At 42.1% G+C, this 21,610-nt stretch overlaps 1 protein-coding gene across 1 annotated transcript in view; it reads right to left on the bottom strand.

Moving 5' to 3' along the window:
- Positions 1 to 8,169: 8,169 nt before the first annotated feature.
- HS3ST3A1 (heparan sulfate-glucosamine 3-sulfotransferase 3A1) overlaps positions 8,170 to 21,610 on the bottom strand; it is a gene marked incomplete at its 5' end in the record, with an annotated part of 91,385 nt that continues 77,944 nt past the window's right edge. Inside the window, one exon of the mRNA XM_080680901.1 lies at positions 8,170 to 8,802. Coding sequence (XP_080537027.1) covers positions 8,181 to 8,802 — 622 coding nt within the window. The 3' untranslated portion in view covers positions 8,170 to 8,180. The remainder of the gene's footprint in view (positions 8,803 to 21,610) is intronic.

Raw genomic sequence — 21,610 nt, forward strand, 5'->3', positions numbered from 1 at the left:
TTCCTGGAGGCAGAAAGTAAAATAGACTCCCTGGGGCTGGCGGAGAAGGAGTGGGAGTTCGTGTTTGATGAATACTGGGTTTCTGTTTGGGATGATGAAAAAGTTCAGGAGGTAAATAGTACTGATGGTTGCACAACAATGTGAATGTACTTAATGGCACTGAATCATAAGCTTAATGGCTGACATGGTAAAATTTATGTTATGTGTATTTTACCACACGGACTTCAAGAGACACCTTGAAAACCAAGTAAATTCTCAGGAACCAAAGCAGAATGGATTTAATTGCAAGCACCACAGACCTGGACTCAAGCAAGCATATTCATTTTTTGGTCACTTGATGACCATCTTGGCGAACCCGAGGCTTAGAGTACAAGTGTATGATTGATAAAGAGGCAAGGAGCACTGTCCCTATTTCCAAAAGATGACACAGGCTGCCTTCTCTCAGTATTAGGATTCAAACACTCGGATTCAACCTTCTTTTTAGAGGAGGAAGTGGTCCAGAAGGTGGAAAAAGCGAGTATAAAAATCCAAAGGAAAGCACGGTCTGTCTGGACCAGATCAAAGTGATGATGAAAGCAATGCTTAGCACAAGAATGAAGGCGCTTTTTTATAGCTCTATTTTACTGCTCAAGGTGGGGAGTAGTCTGTAAATTAAAGGGCTCAAAATGGATGGATTAAGATAGCCCCGATTTAGAAACTGTTATTAAGGACCTTTTTTTGACTAAATTTTTTCAGAATCCAGAAAAGGAATGATGGCCCAGAGTGAGGGAGCAGGGCTGCAGGAGCAGGAAGGAGCCCGGGGTGAGCGCAGGTGCCATGCCTCAGCCTTGGCAATGTGGCTGCGTGCAGGGGGAGGGAAGTCTGAGGGCTGCCAGCACTGATTCTTATTAATAAAAGCACATTTTTGTTAAGAGTTTTCAGTGCCTCGTGGGAAATAACAAAAGTGATTGATTAATGATAATCATTTTAAGAGACAGAAAAAAATAATGATTGTGACAGCCCCAAGCATGCAATGTTTGCAGACATTTCCGCTGGCATGAGGCTGCCAGCATAGTTTGTCCTCTGCATTTTTTCAATGAATGAGAAAACTGAGGTTCATTGGTACCAAATGATTCATGCAAGACCTCATTATTTCCAGTCAAATCAGGACTATTCACAAAATTACCCACAAAATATGACTTTTTGTCATTAAAGCACAGAAAGAGCTGATGAGGGGAACAAATGTCATTTAAAAATGGAAGGTAGAGTCAAGAAAATGGATGTAAAAACTATGGTTTCCTTTCAGAACACACACACACACACACACACACACACACACACACACAGGGGGGTGGGTAAATCTAATGACTGTGTAATCATATTATGTATCAATAGAGCTATATCACTGGCCTCAAACAGTGAGTAGAGAAGAGTTTTAAATGATGTAGGAAATAAAGAAGGGCTGCTTATGAAGATGGTAGGTGTCAGGGAAAGACAGACGCAGACACCAGAAAACAGCATTGTGGCGATAACAGAAGTAAGGAAGGCAATTGTAAAAATGATGACGCTCAGGCTGGAGAAATTGGCACTGTGAGTCAATTAAATAGTGAAAGCATCGTTGGAATGAATGGGCATGAGAAAGCAGAGAACACACTGGTGAGAACCATAGAAAACAGCATGGAAGGATGAGGGAAATGGAATCTGGGCTTTGTTACCACATGGGGAACTTGCTGCCTGAGTTAGAGGACAAGGTGGGGTTGGGAAAAGCAGTTCTGCTTCCAGTTTTTCTGTGTATTCATTCTATATGGCTCTGGGTAATAGAGCTTATTTGTTGATACAGAACTTTTTATTAATGACCTCATCAAATAGCAAGGGCCAAAGAGTCTGAAAAAGAGCTCATTGTTTACCACTCGATGGAAGCAGAGCAGACAAGTTCAATGCATGTGGAGTCACCTCACAGTGGGAGCCGATGCCACGGAGCACATCTGCATTTCAGTGGGCAGGGGGGTCAGAGGCACATGCCGGAGGCCAGGGGAAGGGACTTTCTGCAGAGAGAACGGTTCCTATGAGGTAAGGGCACAATCTAAGGAAAGGGAAAGGAGGGAAGGGAACGTAGACAAAAGGCTGAGTTTTGAAATAAAAAATAAGGTGTCATTCTGGGGCCAGATGGTTACAAAAAGGGAAGAAGTAACAAGAGTCACATTGAAAAGAAAGAAGGAATTTAAAAAAAAATTAAAGCTGCAAGATGACATTTTGGCATAAAGATTTGGATACAGGAAAATACTGAGGGGAAAAAATTCACTCAGAAGAGAAATGGCATGGGAGTAAGAATGACGTGGAGGGGCGAGGCTGAAAGATGTTTGTCAGTAACTCAGGTGAGAGGAAGTGTAGTGGTGCTGGAGTGGGAAGGAGCTGTAGCAGACGTACACACTTTGACACTTTGTATCTAGGAAGAAAGAAAAAAGGAAAAAACTATTCAAACCTAAGTGGGGTATAAAGTGCTTTGAGTCATTCCATCTAAAGGTAAGATTATTATTATTATTATAGGATACTGAATTGGACTTTTCATGACAAAGAGCATCTGATCTGGTATAAGAGCAAGTCATTTGAAATAAGAATGAGGCTTCTCATGTTCCCTTTGAAAACTTGCAGTAAAATGACTGTACAATTGTCTTGCTTCCTCCTGTCCTCTGCTTGACCAGCTGTTGCAGGCCTGCAATAAAGAAACCTGAGCTTAGATAAGGGTTTATGGGAAAACAGGTGGGGAAAATGTCACTGCCCAGACCTGAGGCAGACAACCTTTCAGAAGTGAAATGCAATGTGGCTGACCCTGGTTCCTCAGGTCAGTGGTGAGGGGTGGAGTATGGAAGCTGGTAAGTGACCTTCCAACAGCACCTCCATCTCCTGTCAAAAACAGGCCCCATGCTTTCCTACTCTGCTTCATCCCTCTCCATTTGGGCCCCCATTTCCTAGTGTAATACTCTTGGGGAAAGATAAGCCCATCTGACCTTCTTTGGTTTGGGGATATGCATCAAAAACTTGGACGGCTTTCCCTAGGGCTGAAGGTGAGAGCTGTGGCCCAAGTGGACTGCAAGGTTTTCCCCAGGAACCTGAAGTAGGAAGTGGACACATTGGGTTTGGTGCATTTGAAGAGAGGGCAGAACTTAGGCTAGAAGAGGCTGGGGTACTGGGCATCCTTGGACACAGCAGGCAGAGAAGGCACTACAAGGTGGAAGAAGCAGGAGATGGGAGGTGGGAGGGAGACAGACACATCCCTCCCCTTTGCCATGAAAGTGAGACAGTGAACACTCCAGGTTTACTATGAGTGACTTTGGGAGAGACCAGAACAAGCAGACTTCGTTTGTCACTGTGGGGACCAGACAGGAACTTGAAAGCTCTCTTAGGAATTACCAGCTTACACCCAGTTAGAAATCTAGCCTATCATGTCCCAGCCAGCAGAGCCAATCAAAGATGCCACTTCTCATATCGGATCCTTTGAATGCACTTAAGGTTAGCATACCTAAGAATTTGGGGATGAAAGTAGGCTCCCAATTTATTGTTACCTTTTATCTGACGGTAAAACTAGAGGAAAGTAGGTTGTGGAACATATAGCGATTAAAACAAAACAACCAACAGTTGGAAATTAAACTAGAAAATTAGGGTGATAGCCTGAAACATACTAACTAAATATCCTAAATACACCACAGTGGATCCATATATTAGAAGCGATTTCTATTTTCAGTTTTATTTCCTCCTGGCATAATTAAAAATTCATTATTTTACTATTCTTTGTATGAAGGTGCTGCTTTGTAATTTCCCAAAATTCACCTCTTTTTAAGAGGAAAGGCCTCCCATTCTCAAACTCCATGGCAAAAAGGTGAAACTTTCACCATCCATGTTTTCCACCTACATAACTGTACTTGAGATTCTGAATGCAGAGCTGTTTTCCTGCTGATGAAGGTATTTTAAGGACCACATATTCTACAGTCATGCCGATGCTTCCCTACCAGGGCTTGATGTTTGGGTTATTGAAGTCAGATTCTTCCTCAGTGACCCCGAGATGCAAGAGGAGGATAGGTCGGGTCCTTTATTCTGCACCAAGACTTGCATTGAATCTCAGCCCCACATGTCTATGTTTGGGAACCAGAAGCTCTTCTCTCTCCTGATTCTATGGTAATTAGATACTAAGGTCCCAGGTTTCTAGAAAATGTGTCCCAGTAAGAATTCTCCATCCTTTGCTATTACTCAGCAGCTCAGGGCATTTGTAAGCCATAGCACATCCATCTGAAAACAGCTGCTTAGCAGAAGAGGAGCCCAGCCGAAACCGGTTTGGCTCAGTGGATAGAGCGTCGGCCTGCGGACTGAAAGGTCCCAGGTTCGATTCCGGTCAAGGGCATGTACCTTGGTTGCGGGCACATCCCCAGTAGGAGGTGTGCAGGAGGCAGCTGATCGATGTTTCTCTCTCATCGATGTTTCTGGCTCTCTATCCCTCTCCCTTCCTCTCTGTGAAAATCAATAAAATATATTAAAAAAAAAAAACTTAAAAAAAAAAAAAAAAAGAAGAGGAGCCCAGCTCTTGCCACTTAGTTGTGTCTGGTGACAAGAAATACTGTCACAGCATGTCATGGAGGCAAATCGAAACTGAGCGACTTGAACTTGAAAAGGCCTTTGGGAATGTCTTCTTGGAAGGTCATTTTCCAACTGAAACCAACTGATTCCACTTCACAGAAACGTAACTATCTGCTCATTACAAGCTGCTCCTGTATCTCTGTAAATGCTCAGTTCCTTGCTGTTTCTCTTTGGTCCTCCTCCTGGCAAAGTGCAACAGTAAATGCCTGTCTGTTATTATGGTGCAGTCACGTGCAGAGTTACAGAGAGAAGGATTTTCAGGAGAAAAACCCAAGAAGTGAGTGGAAGAGTTACCAGTCAAGCATTCACTAGAACCTGGTTTGTAGACATGGTTCAGACACTCACTACCTGCAACAGGTTTACTTCTTCCACCAGAGCCTCAGCACCACTGGCTGTTGGGTGGGTGACTCTGTGATGGGGACTCGTCTCTGCATTGTGAGATGTTTAACAGCATCCCTGGCACTCACCCACCAGAAGCACTCTGCATGCCCCACCTTTGGGAAAACCCAAATATCTCCTCCAGACATGGCCTTGGGATGCAAAAGCAGCTTTTGTTGAGAATCACTGTCTTAGGATTCGTTTCCTCAACAGTAAGGTGGAGCCAATGAGAGTGGAGAGCTGCTGGTGGCTTAAGGTGAAATGCTGCTACGTGACTATAAGGTGTTATTACTTACAGACATATTTATTTGTTCACACATTAAATTTAAGTATTTTCATGGATAACAGATTTGGCAGGTCTCAGCTGACAGAGCAGGATCAATGTGCGAGAGGAAATTTATCCTCTTAACAACTGCAAAGCCAAGAGTTAAGAATTTATAGTTCAAGAAAGAGTACAATGTCAAATGGGGATGTGATCTAAAGGATCCTTGAGGTTTATTCTAACTTTAAGGATTTTTGGAAATAGGGAAATTGGAGTGGGATTAATACTCCTAGATTACTTAACATCCATTCTCTAGAAGCTCATTAATCCCAGGTTATTAGAATAAAATTAATTTTCCTTAAAAGTTTCTAAGTTATCTGGAGAATTTATACACAGTAGATATCACCTCATAAGAAAACTACTGAGAAAGAAGCTGTGAACCTCTGGCTGTTCTGGAGACAATTCTTCACTTTTAGGAAGAGTTAAGGAGGTCAGCGGGCAAGGCTGTGGAGCAGACAGCCAGGTGGAAGCAGCAAAACCTACTGTTTGGTGTGGCTAAATGGACAGAGAAATCTGAGCCCACGTCCATGCACAGCAAGTGTAAGTACCACAGAGAAGCAGATATGGAAAAGTCCTTTTCTGGAGGAAACAGAGTACACTGATTCTAGATCTTTGCACATTTTTTTTTGGGGGGGGCGGGGGTCTGGAATCTATAACTTCTAACAGCATCATGAAATCTTAGAAGTCAGGTTTTCCTAGAGTCCTGTTTAGTCATTCATTAAAAAAAATAATATGAACAAAAAAATCTACATGCAAGAAGAGATTATTTGCACCCAATTCTGGTTTTTTATTATTGTTTCTTAACACAAACAAAGATGAAGATTGCTGAATACAATTGTTTCCTTGTGCAAGCTACTTTTGCATTATGTCAAACAAATGTTTATAAAAGGATCAGAAGCACAAACAAAACAAGTTAAGAAAAACAGATAAAGAGTTCAAAATGAGTATCTTGTTGCTGGTAATGGCAATTCTAGTGGAACAGAGACAGGCTGTGGCCCTGGAAAGCTGAGGGTGCGGAGGGGAAGGAAGTCACCTTGAAAAAGGGACCTGGATTTGGGGCTTACTGAATTCCTAAAGGTGGGAATTAAAAAATAGAGCCAAAGACTAGGAGTGATCATGAAATATCTAGAAACTTAAGTGATTTCCCCCTCCTTTTAATCCTGTGTTAGGCTTCTCAAGAAATACTTCCTTCCTGTTGCAACCTCTGCAGCAAATGAGAAATTGTATTGCATATTCAAAACAACTTTAGTTTCTTTTGATTGACAACACCGGAGAAGAAAAAGAATGTGCTTTTAGAATACTAGTGTTTGTCCTTTAAATTCTGGCAGATACAGGAAAGTTCCATGAGACAGGAAACATTTTCCTCTTGGGTTTAAACCTGTAATAGAATGTTGCCGACAGGCTAATTATACATGTTTTATACATTTCATGCATATGCGTTCCTCTCTAAACCAATTTAATTCCCATTAATGCTAATCTTGTTAATGCCCACTCAGAGAGGAAAGGAATCCTTTTAATAAACAATTGATTTATTTGCAATATTTAAATGGGGGATGGGAAGAAACAGATGGGAGAGGAGGAAAAACCACCATTTTTACCCATCTGCATTTCTGAGACTATTTTCCAAATATCAGTGAATATTAGGTTAGACTAGGTATGAATAGGAAGTGGGGGAAAATAAAGTGTCAAAGTTGACAGTCCTCCACCATGAAAAATAAGGGTATGGTAACAGATGTTTATTGATACATGTTTAGTGCTAGCTCCAAGGTTAGAAATGAGATATTACAAACAGAAGCACATTTTCTCTGTTAAGAAAGGGGATAAATAAAAATGAGGTTCATACTGTAAGCTCTTAGAGAAATGGCTTTTTCTTAATTAAAAAAATAGGACAGTCAGGCCAAAAGAACAAATAGGTAAGTTGTGCTCCTACCATACCTTGTCTTGTTGCCAGTGTGACTGTCCCCCTTGTTCTCAATACAAGAATCCAGTAATTTCTCTCAGCTTCATTCAAACCGAGATTGGCTCTTAACAGAATTTGTCCCCAGGTCTGATGTTCTCATGGAGTGTACTGTGGTTTGACCGAGGGCCGAGGGCAGGCCTGGCGCTGAGAAAGCCAGAGAAAACCCTCTCCGTCCCATCGAGCCCATGTCCAATCTGGCTAACTAATTTTAAAGGTACAGATGTTTAATTTCCAATTCTCCTGGGAAAAGTGGCATGTAATAAAGAACAAGTGATAGAAGGGTTGTCCAGGAGTCACCATCTGGCCCTAAGATAAGTTATTTAACCTCCCTGAGACTCAAGTTTCCTTATCTGTAAAGTGGGGATCATAATCTCTGTGTATCATGTTCTTGTACCACACAGTAGTATAAGGATCAAAAAATGTTTTGTTTTAAAAACACTGTGATAACTGAAGTGGTGTAAATCCATACAGTATTATTAATTGGGAAATAGTTTTAGAAAAAGTGGCACAGGAGAAGAAAAACTTAAAGGGAGAAATACACAAGGCTAGATATGGATTCTGTCTGGGCCTTGTAAGCCAGAGAGAGAGACTGATTTCCCCTCAGAGTTCTCTTAAAAGGTTTAATGGCAACTGATGCTCTTACTTCATAATTATGTATACAAAACATAAAATAAAAGTTAAAAATGGAAAGTATTTAGATGAGTAAAGTTTTCCTTTTTTGTTGATCCAAATGTTTGGTGTAAGTTAAACACATGAAGCTGGGGTCAGAGGTGAGAACAACCTCTTAACATTCATTGAAAAAACTACTGAAAGAAATATTTTCAGCACAAATATTAAACTGCCTTTTCTCTACTGATTGGTAAAAAAATATATTATATTTGATTCTTTTTTTTTTCTTTTTAAATTATATTGTTATCCATCCCAGCCGAAGTCCTGCCCGGTCATCTGGTAGAACTTGCGGTTGAAGGGCCGGTAGAACTCGCGCAGCCTCCGCACCACCTCGGGGTCGATGTCGGGGTGGGTCCTGCCCTTGGTCTTGCCCAGGCAGTGGGGCTTGCTGCTGCCCTCGGCCTTCTTCAGGCAGGGGAAGCCCTTGGTCTTGTTGAAGTAGAAGTGCTTGTCGGTGATGATCCTCTTGAGGCCCAGGAAGTCCTGCACGCGGCCCAGCTCGCCGGCCGGGTCGCTGATGAGCCGCTCGCCGCTCACGAAGAGCATCTGGCCGCGCGGGAAGTGGCGCAGCCAGTGCTCCAGGTGCTTGGCGTAGATGCCGATCTGGATGGCGCTCCACGACGTGTCGATGAGGCCCGTGCTCCTGTTTTTGAACGTCAAGCTCTCGAAGGTGGGGATGTCGGGCCGCTTGGAGAGCGTCTGCGTGTAGTCCGAGATGGCCCTGGTCACCGGGTCGCGCACCACCACGATGAGCTTGGTGTCCTTGGACATGGCCGAGATGCGTGCGGGGGCCTCCCGGGTGACGAAGTAACTGGGCGTCTTCTCCATGGTGATCTGCCCGTCCAGGGTTCTGGGCATCAGGTCCCTGAGGAAAGAAAAAGGCACGTGAGCCTGAAACCCAGCGACTGCCCCTGGTTTACACAGAGAGCTCATTCCAAGGGGAGGAGGTGAGTATATACTCAGAGCCGGACTGCCGCCCGATCCCAGCTCTCCCATCTGCTAGATGTGTGACTGTGGTACCTCAGGTGCCTGTGTATTTAATGGGAAATAATAATAATAATAATAATCATCATCATCTCAGATGATTATTGTGATGATTAAATGAGTTAATGTACCTCAATAGCTTAGAGAAATGCCTGGCACAGAATACATGCTATCTGATTTTTATTTTTTATTATTACCAGCCCACAATGCTGTAGAAAATAAGCTTGATCAAATTCTTTATGTGAATTAGAATATTGTAATAAACACAATCACACTGCTATGAGATGGTATTAAACTACCCTGAATACTTTCTGTAATTTTCTTAAAAACAAAGCCATTATCCTATATAATCCTATATAATAGAAGGCTAATATGCAAATAGACCAAACAGCAGAAGAATCAGAACAACCATTTGCTATGACATTCACTAGCCACCAGAGGGCATGCGAGGAACATGGCAGGTGTTGGCCATGGTGGGATGGTGGAACAAGTGAGCGGGGCTGCCAGACCAAGGTGAGTGCCCGTCGCTGTCATCGGGGCAAGCCTCTGGTGGTTACTGGAAATTCTTTGCTCCCATACACTGCGGTCCTGTCCGCCGATCAAACCCGCTGTTGATGCCCTGCACCAGTCCTGATCACTAGGTGCTATTAGCGGGTGCGAGCCAGGCCAGCACCATCAGCACCTGGGAGTGGTGGCAGGAGCAGGGCTGCCAGCAGACAGAGGACTGAGGCTGGGTGGGGGTGTAGAGGGTGGGCTGAGACCCACCCCTGTGCCTACTGCAGCCTTTCGGCCCACAGTTCCTTTTAAGGTACACAAATTTGTGCACTGGGCCCCTAGTATTTAATATCATACCATAGCATATTACACAAAGTACTTCTCTTTATAATTCTGGAGTTTTCCTACAACAAACAAGACATTAAATAGTCCATCTTTTATCTAATAATTTGAAATGTCATTATTACAATATTCTAAATATCTTGCTTCCTCTCCTCATTGGCCCAATTATAGGGTTATTATCATATTAGAGTATATTTTTACGTACACCAAAGTAAATTCTGACTCTATTCAAAATGTTTTTGGCGAGTCTATTCTTCCTGATGAATGTTAGAATCACTTCGTCACACACACACACACACACACACACACACACATCCCACTGGAAATTTTTTTTTTTTTTTTTTAAAGAGGAAAGGGGTATGTGTCCTGACAGGGAGTCAAATCCACCACCTCTTGGGTGAACTGGATGACACTCCAACCAACTGAGCCACCCAGCCAGAGCCCAAGGGACTCCCCGTAGAGTGGATACTGCCACCCAGTTCAAGCATGCTTTCCTCCCAAGAATGGATGGTTCTCAGGGCCAGTCAAAACTTATGAGCCAGAGAAACCCTATTTACTCTTCCAATTTAAGTGTACTGTCATTAAACCCACTAGTTATTAGAAAAAAAATACATATTAAATATGTATATATTAAGGCATTGTTTTTCCAGTTTCAAGTTTTACAAGAAATAGATGTTCCTCAAATCAATATTAAAATAACTGTATTTTTGGGATTTACAATGACTGAATGTGTTTTGTCCTTTTATTCATCAATAAGAAAAATCAAACTTATAAATATCCTTATATTGGATTAACTTTTATTCCTGGAATATATTCTTTTTGATCATAGTATATTATTCTTTTAATATAGTCCTGCATTTGAATAATCTTTACTTTGTTTTGGATTTTTTATCTATATTCATTAATGAGATGTTGCTGCAGTTTTCCTTTGATTAATAGCTTAATCAATTGTTAAAATATGAATTATTCTACAAACAAAATGAGTCCAGAAATGTTTCATCTTATTATATATCCTAGAAAATGTTAAGTAGCAAAATAATTTTCTATTCTTTCAAAATTTGATGCATGTCACATACACAGCCATCTAATCCTGGCACTTTTAGAGTGAGGGTAGCAAAGGAACTAGGGTCTTAAAATCTCTTTTCAGTTTCCTGGTTACCGGTTTGTTTGTTTGTTTTTGTAATACTCTGCCTCATATTGTGTAAATTTTAGCAATAAATATTTTTCTAAAAATCACCCAGTTGAGGAGTGAGGAGTAGATTTAACATTTTCTGCCTATCTTTCTGCTTTCTCTATTAGGCTATCTTCTTTAATTCACTGATTTCCCTTTTAGCTCTTTAATGCCCCTCTATACTTTTTCTAGTTATGCTTTGTTATTCTTCTAGTTTATGTAATTGACTGTTTAGTTCATTTATTTTCAATCTCCTTTCTCAATAACAGCGTTTTGAGGATTCTAATTTCCCTTTAAGTACAGACTTAGTCAAATTCCACAAGTTGTTTTTTTTTTTTTAATCCTCACCCAAGGATATTTTTCCAGATTTTTAGAGAGAGTGAAAAAGAGAGGAGAGACAGAGAGAGAGAGAAACATCAATGTGAGAGAGACACATCAATTGGTTGCCTCCCACATGTGCCCCGACCAGGGCCAAGGAGTGAGCCTACAACCCAGGTATGTGCACTTGACTGGAATGAGACCCTGGACCCTTCAGTCCAAGGGCCAACGTTCTGACTAGGGCAAATTCCACAAGTTTTTATATGTACAGTTGTAATTTTCATAACTTCATGATTACTTAGGAATCGCATTTTGCACTTGTTATTTCCATTATGGTCCAGGCATTATCTAGGATTGATTATTTTTATTTTTAACTCTAACGGTTGATTTGATGTTTTTTTTTGTGTGTGGTAATTTTGTTAATTTCTACTTCGCCTTTGTAAGAAAAGAATGTACTTATGATATGTGAGTTTGCTTTTGTTGACTTCCTGTAATTTTTCTCACCTCTACTATTTCCTAGCTGTATATTGTGAAAAATTTCAAACATACACAAAAATACAAAGAATTATAACATAAATCTCAGTGCCCTACATCCAGGTTTGAGAAGTGATCACTAGTGGCCAGTTTGATTTCATTCATAGCTTTCCATTTCTACTTCCCCAAGACCCCAAGAGGATTCCCCGGAAGCCTAGCTCAGAGATCACGATTGGTTCTTAAACATTGCATTGGATCTGGCACAGAGTCTCCAACCTTGTGGCAATTCGTGGCCTGACAGTGCCTCAGTTGAATGATGCAGGTTTCCTCCATTTTTGATTTCTTTGATATTGCAGTCAGGTTATCTTTAATTTTTTTATTAGATGTCTGATAGCTGTTTTGTGTGTGTGTGTGTTTCTTTTTTAAGAAATCTGCAATTCCCTTTTCAAATGGACTTTTAATGTGCCATATTCTCCATTTCTTAACTATCCTAAGATCTGGGTAATGGTAACCAAATAGTGCACAGGGAGCTGCAGGCTGCCATTCCTCTCTGAGCTACGCCGGTGCCACTGGGAGACACTTTCACAGGTTTTGTCACTGCGCACCTCCCTTCAATGGACTCAAGAAATTGGCTAGGGCCAACCCACCCTGGAAGCTTAGGTTACACTTTCATCAGGTAAGGCAGGAGATCTATCCAGAAATTGTGGGAATATCTCAGTGAAGGAAATTTGATCAGATGTGTGAAAAAGTTTGGGCTGTAAAAGCAAACATCAAATATCACTAAAGTGATAAGAACGATTTAAAAAACACACACGTTGATTTAAAAAAAGGCAGCATTCTTGCCTCCTTTCCTGGAATCTCTGACTTTTAACTACTCGACCTCCTATTTTGGCCTGTGAAATAGAGATAACATCCTTCACTTTGGAGCTACTGGCTGGCGGTCTCAGCTTTCCTTCCCTGGGTCGCAGGGGGAGGCCGGTCCCCAGCAGCCTGTCAGCAGAGATTAAAGCTGCAGATTGGGCTGGGCCAGAGGAAATACTACTAATATCTCTGAAAAAAGAAACCATATTTTAAGTTATCTCAACAGAGTAGGGAAAACGCTATCCCAAAGAGGGGGAGTTAGAAGAGGAAAAGCTAAAATAGAATTTCAGAAGAAAAACACATTAATTACTGTCATCCACAGGATGAGAAAAGTCGCTGGGTTAGCATGGGGTGGGGTGGGAGGCCAGGTTAACCATAAACTGACTGCAAGCTACTTTTTCCAAAAAGGATGGAGTGATAGACTAAATCAATGGTTCTCAACCTTCCTAATGCCGTGACCCTTTAATACAGTTCCTCATGTTGTGGTGATCCCCAACCATAAAATTATTTTTGTTGCTACTTCATAACTGTAATTTTGCTAGCAGGGTCACCTAAGACCATCGGAAAACACAGATATTTACATTAAGACTCATTAACAGTAGCAAAATTACAGTTATGAAGTAGCAACGAAAGGGACGCGGCATTAGAAAGGTTGAGAACCACTGGACTAAACAGATCCTTAATTTAGTGTACAGTGTAGAGAATGGTTGCTTTGTAAAAGGACTCAGGACAGTTTTCTTAAACTAGCAATGTCCCTTTTAATTTCCTCATTCATTGTCTTATTACAATTTGAATTTTAGTATTCAGAAGAGGGCTCATCTCTCACATTAGATGGAATGCATGTGTGCTTTCGAGTACCATATCTCAAAGTGTTTGGAAGGAATGGAACTGTCTTTCCCTACCCGAGTGAAGTATGTGCCGTGGCCAGCTCGGTGCCAGGGCGTGGCCGAGATGGGCAGTGATTGAACCAGCCCCTCCATGGCCAGAGCTTTGTAGAACTATGAGGCAGGCTGTGGGGCAGAAAGGTCTGTTCGACTGAAGACAGAAAACATTGGGGTGGGAGTGAGAAATTCAACTGGACAATGAAAAGGATAGACCCGTGGAGGCCTTAGCTTCTAGGCCAAGCACATCAAACTTGTGGCCCTCGGGCCACATGCCTTGCTTATTTGGCCAGTTAGCCTTTGAGTTTGACATGCTTGGTGTAGGCTATTCCAATTTCACCTCAAATAATAAAAGGGATTTGAAGACATTTATAATAAGTATGGAGATGCATAAATGGGTAGAAACCAAAATTACAAAGAAAACTAGAGAAGCTTCTTTGTTTTCTCCTGAAGAAGACAAGAAGGGATTTCACAAGCAAATTGAGGATTACTACAAGGTGGGTGGCACACGTTTGCTCTTTGTCCCTAAAAAACATGAGAATTGACAATAACCAAAAGGTAGAAGCTACCCAAATGTCCACATGTGGATGAATGGATAAGTAACATAAATGTGATGTGCACACACAGTGGAATAGTACTTGGCATGTGCTACAACATTGGTGAGCCCTAAAGAGGTCATGCTAAGTGAAACAAGCCAACCACAGAGAGACATGGACATGAGGAACTAGAGGAGCCAAATTCACACCCACAGAAAGTAGGATGGCAGCTTCAAGGGCTGTGGGAAGGGAATCAGCAGTTGCTTAGTGAGTATAGAGTTTTAGTTTTTTGAGATGAAAGAGTTTTGGAGAGTGACTGTTTAACACTGAACTATACCCTTAAAAATGGTTAAGATGGTAAATTTTAGGTTATGTCTATTTTACCATACTTTATTTTAAAAAGAACTCCCCAAGAAGACAAGGATTCCAATTGTATCCATAGAATTTAATTAAACAAGGGTATCGTTTTGGCCTTGAAGATAGTTAAACATTAGCACAAGGTGCTCAAGGAGGCTGTGGTTTTGCTTTTCTCTTGCTGAACCAAAGAGGAATAGAATAATTTATAAGATTTTTGTGGAACTATATGAAATTAGAAATTGAGGTCTGTGGCCTGTCTCTGCCCATTCCCAGTTGGGTGACCACAAGCTAGTCACTTAACCTCATTAATCTCAGGTAACTCACCTCACCAGAAGTATCAAGCCAAGGTTTGGGAAATCTGGGTTGTACACGGAATGCTGGCACAGCCATTAATACAGGGATTATACCAAACACTGCTCTCAGGAAAGTGATGCCTGCTGCTGTTCAGAATCCCCAGGTTCCAGGGCCCAGAGGAGTGGGAGCCCTCCAGCATGGCCCTCGGGCATACACACACCTGCCCTTTGAGGCCTATGTACAACATGCAGAGAGTGAAGACACCTGATTTGAGAGCCAGGAGCTGGCAAAGCCAAGTTCTGTGGAAGGACACAGGCTGGCCTGTTGTGATGTGAGAGAGGTGAGTTCAGTTTTTAAGGGGAATCAACTTTTCCCCAGGAGGTGTGGTACAGTTGTGCCAAGAGGGAAAGTGTTTGGTAACACTCCCATCTGATTCCAGACGCTGTACCACTGCAGTGTCTTGGGGATTTTATTTTGGTAATATATCCTGGTAAGTAGTTTGTTTTTTTCTACTCGAACTGCGCTGCTGATTCGACAGACCTGCCTCCAGGGCTATGCCCCATTGACAGTTATGGGGGCAAGGCCTCCTTTGAGAGAAAATGGCCCATCACATTAGCGCTGTCTGCACCACCACCACCTCGGTGGTCAGGAGAATCACCCCAGAGGCAGTCCTCGTTGGCATTCAACATCATGTTCATTGTGCATATGACACATCAGGAAAGTACGGAAAAGGAACCCACCTCACGTGCTTCCCCTTATATGTTTGGGTCATTTCCCCTAAATCCTCACTGCACTTCTATTATCTCCTTGTTCCCCCACCATCCACTGGAACTGCTACTGGCTCTCTCTAGAGGCACTTCTTCCTAAAAACCACATCCTTCCCCATTGTACTTTTAATAAACAGTGTTCGGTCAATTGGCTAATTACATAGAAAAATAAATCTTAATCTCTTACCATATGCAAAGATCAATTCCAAATGGCATGAAGATATAAATAAAAATGATAAAAAATTTTAAAAAGTTTGGAAGGAAACCAAGAGATATCTTAATAATTTTTAGTGGGGGTAAAGATTTCTAAAATTTCTTGAATGTATACTGAATGCAAAAGACAGACTCCAAATGGTCAATACAAGTATGAAAAGATGCTGAACTTTATTAGTCCTCAGGGAAACCCAAATTCAAACACAATGAATGCCATACGATGACACCCCTTCCTGAGTTGCTAATATAAAAATCACAGAGCAATCTGAGTGTGGGGAGGATGGGGAACAGCTGACACTTTATTGGTAGGAGTGTAAATAACATGACTTTAGCAAACTGTTTGGCACTGTCTACCAAAGTTGAACATATGCATGTACTATGGCCCAGCAATTTCACTGCCAAGGATATACTCATCACCACAACATGTTCACCAAGACATGTTCATGAATGTTCAGAGTTAATCATGACAGCCCCAAATGCAAGCTAACGAAACATGAATATCCTTCTATTTGTATGATATATATATATATATATATATATATATATATATATATACACACATATATGTTTATTTATAAATGTATATATGTTTATATACAGAATTGGCATGAATGACTCAAATCTGTGACTCTCATACACCCAATGTTAGCAGACACAGCCAGTCATAAAAATGTATATACTGTATACTTTTCCTTATAAAAAGTTCAAAAACAAGCAAAAACTCACCAAAGTGTTATATGTTGGGACAGTGGACACCCATAGAGGAGGTAGTGACTGGAGGGGACATTAAAGAGATCTGGAGAGCCCTAACTGGTTTGGCTTAGTGGATAGAGCATCAGCCAGTGGACTAAAAGGTCCCAGGTTCGATTCCGGTCAAGGGCATGTACCTTGGTTGCGGGCACATCCTCAGTAGGAGGTGTGCAGGAGGCAGCTGATCGATGTTTCTCTCTCATCGACATTTCTAACTCTCTATCCCTCCCCCTTCCTCTCTGTAAAAAAATCAATAAAATACATTTTTTTAAAAAAAGAGATCTGGAGAGATGGAATTGTCCCTGGCCATGATCTGGGTGCTGGTTACACAGTGCACCAACTTGTGAAAAGTCATTGAGCTGTACCCCAGAATTTGTATTATTTTCTGAATTTTGTTATACTTAAACAAACGTTTACAACACGTATAAAAAAATAAATGGGCCCAAATTTTATATCCTCCAAGAAAAACATTCATTTCAGAAAACTGCATTTGCCAAACCAACTATACCTCCACTTTGTGGACACCCAGATTATAAAGGAATGGCAGTTGAGCTCCCATACTTAGGAGTCAGTGGAGATCTTAGTGGCCACATCTCACTCATCCCAGGTAAGTTATCAGAACAGGTGCTGCTGAGCCTCTGTCCCACTCATGGGCCACTGATTGTCATGGTGCTATAAGCACAGTGTTCACAGAATCATAGAGGATGTGTCTCTAGAGTGTGGACACGAGTACAGAGATAGCTGAAGAACATATTGTATCTGCACAACAGTTTAGCAATTACTTTCTCACTTAATCTTTACACAGACATAGGAGGGATAAAGTAGATATGCTCTCCAAGTTTTCTGATGAGAAAGCTGAGATGCAGAGAGGCCATGTGGCGTGGGCAAGTTCCCACAGTCTATGTATGGAAGGCAATGGATGGTCTTCCCAAAGCCTACGCCAGGTTACTTCTGTTGCGTTGGGTAAGAGAAAGTCAGCAAAGAGGATAGGAAAATAACATGCAGAAGCTGGCTTAGAGCAGGTAGTGAAATCCTTTAGGAAGCTCTTCCAGGATAACCCCAGCTTGGTAGCTAACAAACTGCATTAGAGGGATAAGAGTTGGAGAGAGGGGTGGTGAGAGCATGAAAGGTACTGAAGGGAGAGCCAATGTGGCTGGACAGCTGATTCATGAAGGCAGCAAAGCAGAAGGAGATCCCAACACTTTAAAGTGGAAAATGATGGCAATTGTACTAAAACAAACAACAACAAAACAGTTATTGAAGTAACTAAAAAAGGAAAGAAACGTAAGTTTCTCTTTCAGTAGAGTCAAGACTCATTCTCCAAAGTTAGGATTTCTGCCTAAGAATTCTAATGAAGATAAAACATTATTAGTTTTATCCTAAAACATGGCACAGACAGACATCTCCATGAGGACAACAGTTTCATTGGAAGCTCAAATCTGGGAACAAGAATGGGGATTCAGTCTTGATTGTTCAGTCTGGGTGATCTTAAACAAACCATTTCAGTTTTCTGGGCCTTGTTTTCTTCACAAGACGAATAAGACTATTGTCCTCCGTGTCTCCAAAGCCTTTCCACCCACTAATTAATTATTCATGTGTCAAATGGAAAGCTCCGCACAGCCTCACCCTGCTCTGGGCCGAAGGGAGACTTCACCAATCAAAGAAATAATTTTGTGTAAATCATCAGACAAGGCAATTCTGCATCAACAGAATGGATTTCAAAATCACTGAGGTTTAAAAGAATGCAGCTTATACAGTGGCTGCCAAGAGAAAGCACTGAGGTTAGTTCAAATGGAGGCTCGCCTGGCACCTCCCTAGCACGTGGAGGGAAGGAAAGACCAGGCAGCCCACGAGTTGAGCGATCTCACTGCATCTGATAAGACAGTGACTAAGAAAACCCATCTCTGTCCCCTGCTCCCTCTGTGCCTGAAACATAAAAGATGTCATAGCGAGAAGATGAAGTTCACGGATAAGACTAAGTTAAGAATAACAGATATAGGGCAGCCAAGAATTCAAGTTCGGTGCCTTAGATAGAACATGGTGAAGGCAGAGCAAATGGATACTTATTAAGTATTTACTATAGACAAAGACCTGGTGCATTATTTCCTGCCTCTCAGAACAGTGAAAAGCTAGGATTATCAGAATTTCTCAGATGAGTAAGTAGGCTCAGAGAGGTCATGTGACTTGCCCAAGAAACACAGGGATGAGTGAAAGGGACAGCTCTACAGCACATATCCTGTCAACCTTGCAGACACCCAGGAAACATCAGTGGCACTCTTCTGGTTGCTGCTATTGGCCGTCTTTGGCATTTTGTCAAAACATGTGAATGTTGAAGGCAAAGTTCACTGTTCATCTCAGAGGGCAAATCGCCCGCCTGGAATGCTGCGAGGAGGTAAAACCATCGCATGTTTTTTCAGCAGCTGCTTCTGCAGTAGAAGGACATGCCACCAGGGAAGTCCCTGAGCTGTAACTAACGCAGAGGCAATTCACCTTGAGGAACAAATAAATCTGGCATGGACACTTAACATTTTTCTAGTCTACTCAACCAAACAGAACCATGTGTCTGCTTTTAAGAGCTTTCTGTGAAGCCTTTGGCAGCAGAACCTTCTAGGAAAACACGCTCTTTTCATGGCCATCACATGAAGGTCATTCCCGTGGGTCCCCAGTGGCATGAGGCTGGAGCGGAGGAAGCTGCTGCAAACCCCGGAGCTGTCAGCCCACGTCCCTCGGGCCAGGCCTGACCACATCAATATTCCTTTTCCTGCTGTTGCTATGTGCAATCCCACTCAAAACGTGACTTGTCAAGCTGGAAAGAAGCCTCCCTCTAGTTGTTGTTTGACTTGGCTTCTGTGGAAGAAGAAGACGTATGTTGCTAAACCAACTCCACACTGACTGAAGGAAGATGTGTAATTCTAGTCATCAAACCACTGTCTAGATAAGTCACATGGTAAACCTGACAGTTGGCACACCTCCCAGTGCCGATGATAACAGACTCCTTCTCAATCTCTGAACTATCAAATAGGAAGAAAGTTTATTCCAAGAAAGCAACGCCATGGCCTTGGCACTCCAGGAGAGGAGAGGAAGGTCAGGGATTCTGGGCTGATAATTTTGGGGAACCTCATTAAAGGACAGAACATATCTCTGCATCCAGGTCAGAAAGAAGAGTTCTGAAATGGAAGGGGTACGAGTTATCCTGGGCCATCAATTCCAGCAACAATGTTTTCTGTTTGTGTAGGACCTTACTGTTTTCCAAGCAATCCCCGCGTTAGCTCCTGCACTGACTCTTAGGGAATACAGGCTCACTGCTGCACCCTCTGCTTTCCTCCTTCTCAGTTTACTTGACTGAGGAGCTCACACATTCATAGACATAATTATAATCTCTAACCCTGTAGACATGATCCCAAACTCTGCCTGGCTCTTGGGAACCCATGTGCTTCTCCCAGTGTTGTATCAAAGAATATCCAGGAAAAAAATAACATTAAAAACTAAAATTCACAGATAAACCTAATAATGTCAGAATATGTAAGCCAATCAGAGCCTAAGAAAGCACCTGGATAAAGATAGGGACATGCCCCACCCCTGCACAGTGTCTCTGGATTTAAAACAGTCTTTACACATATTTAAAGTGGAAAATGATGTCTAAGAAGTGGCGATTCTTCTGTTACTTCGTGTGCAGAGCTCAACACTCTGAGAGGTGTGCAGGACTCTCAGTGTGAGCAGTTCCTTAAATCTGTGCTGCTGGTGCCTCACCTCACTCCTTACTCTAGTGTGGCAGGGAGCCGCACCTTGAAAAATATTAGCACATTTTTTAGAGTTCAGAATAAAGAAAGTATTTCCTAGGCATTCATGCAGAAAACAAACAAAATAACACAATAACTAGGCTACTGACACGTGGGGAGGGGGAGTTTGGCCTAAGAAGTGCTCAACGGCGGTGAAAGATTAAAGGAAAAAAGACCTTTGTACTCAGCTAAGTTTTACTTCATTTGAAGTAGTCTCAGAAGGACTTTTCCAGAGAAGCAATGAGTCAAAAATCTTAGCACTCAGGGATGCTTAGCTAGCATCTACATGAGAAAAGCAAACACTCGAGTTTCATTTCAATTGGACAGAGCTCAAGAATGAAGGAAATCTAAAATCAGGTGGAATACAAGTAAGTCCAAGAATGATTCCAAATCTAGTTATAAAAAATGGCCATAAGTAAAGAGCAGAAATAACTAAAATTAAACTAGTCAGGATCTAAAGCCTGATATTTACAAACCCTTAAAAGCAGTCAGAGAGAGAGACTGATTACTGAGATACAAAGGAGACCAAGAAGGCAGAGGAAAGAGAATGTGCGGAAGAAAGAAGTGGAGGGCTGTGTCCTCCTAAGCATTAGACCTGCGAGGAATCACAGAAATCTCCTAATCCATCCTCTTCTCATGCAGCCAGATTTCTCGAAATAAAATATGTGCAGGGTTCAACCACCTTGACGTTCCAGATCCCTGAAAAATAAAATTCATCTGGTGAGGAAAAACTCCCTTGAAGTGCTCCTGAAGGAGATGAGTGCCCTTCACCATGAGCCCGGATGAAGGGGGAAACATCACATGGACACCGTGAACCACTTTACAACCCACAGTCTGGAAGAGGAACTCGGAATTCTCCAAGTGCCCAAAGCGTGGGCCAAGGATAGACACCTCCCAGCTCCGTGGGATGGCCCAGCAAACGCCCCGCCCGGCCTAAGGACTCCTCCGGGCTCCTGACAGGGGTTTTCTACATGATGGGTTTGGGAGGTGGGCTATCAGCTGTGTGATGCTGTGGACAGAGGCCTCAGCCCAGTCTCCCACCAGCCGTGATGCTATGGACAGAGGCCTCAGCCCAGTCTCCCACCAGCCAGAGTTATCAGGTCTTCTCACATGTGCTGCTGGAGATACGGGAAGAGCTGCTTTCCTGGCCTGGAAATCAACAATCTAAGGGCAAGCGAGACAGAAACATGTTGAGGGAAAAACCTAAAATTTTAGATAGGTTATTTGTTACATTTTGGCAATAATGGGTTTTTCATTAGTTTTTTTGTTTCCTTGATTTTTTAAAAGTTTTTTTTAATATGCTTTTATTGATTTGAGAGACAAAGGAGGGGAGAGGGAGAGAAACATGGATAAGACATATCAATCTACTGCCTCCTGCATGCCCCCTACTGGGTATCGAGCCTGAAACCTAGACATGTGCCCTGACCAGGAATCCAACCGGTGACCTCTCA

Source organism: Plecotus auritus, assembly GCF_963455305.1.
Source record: "Plecotus auritus genome assembly, chromosome: 7".
NCBI lineage: Eukaryota > Metazoa > Chordata > Mammalia > Chiroptera > Vespertilionidae > Plecotus > Plecotus auritus.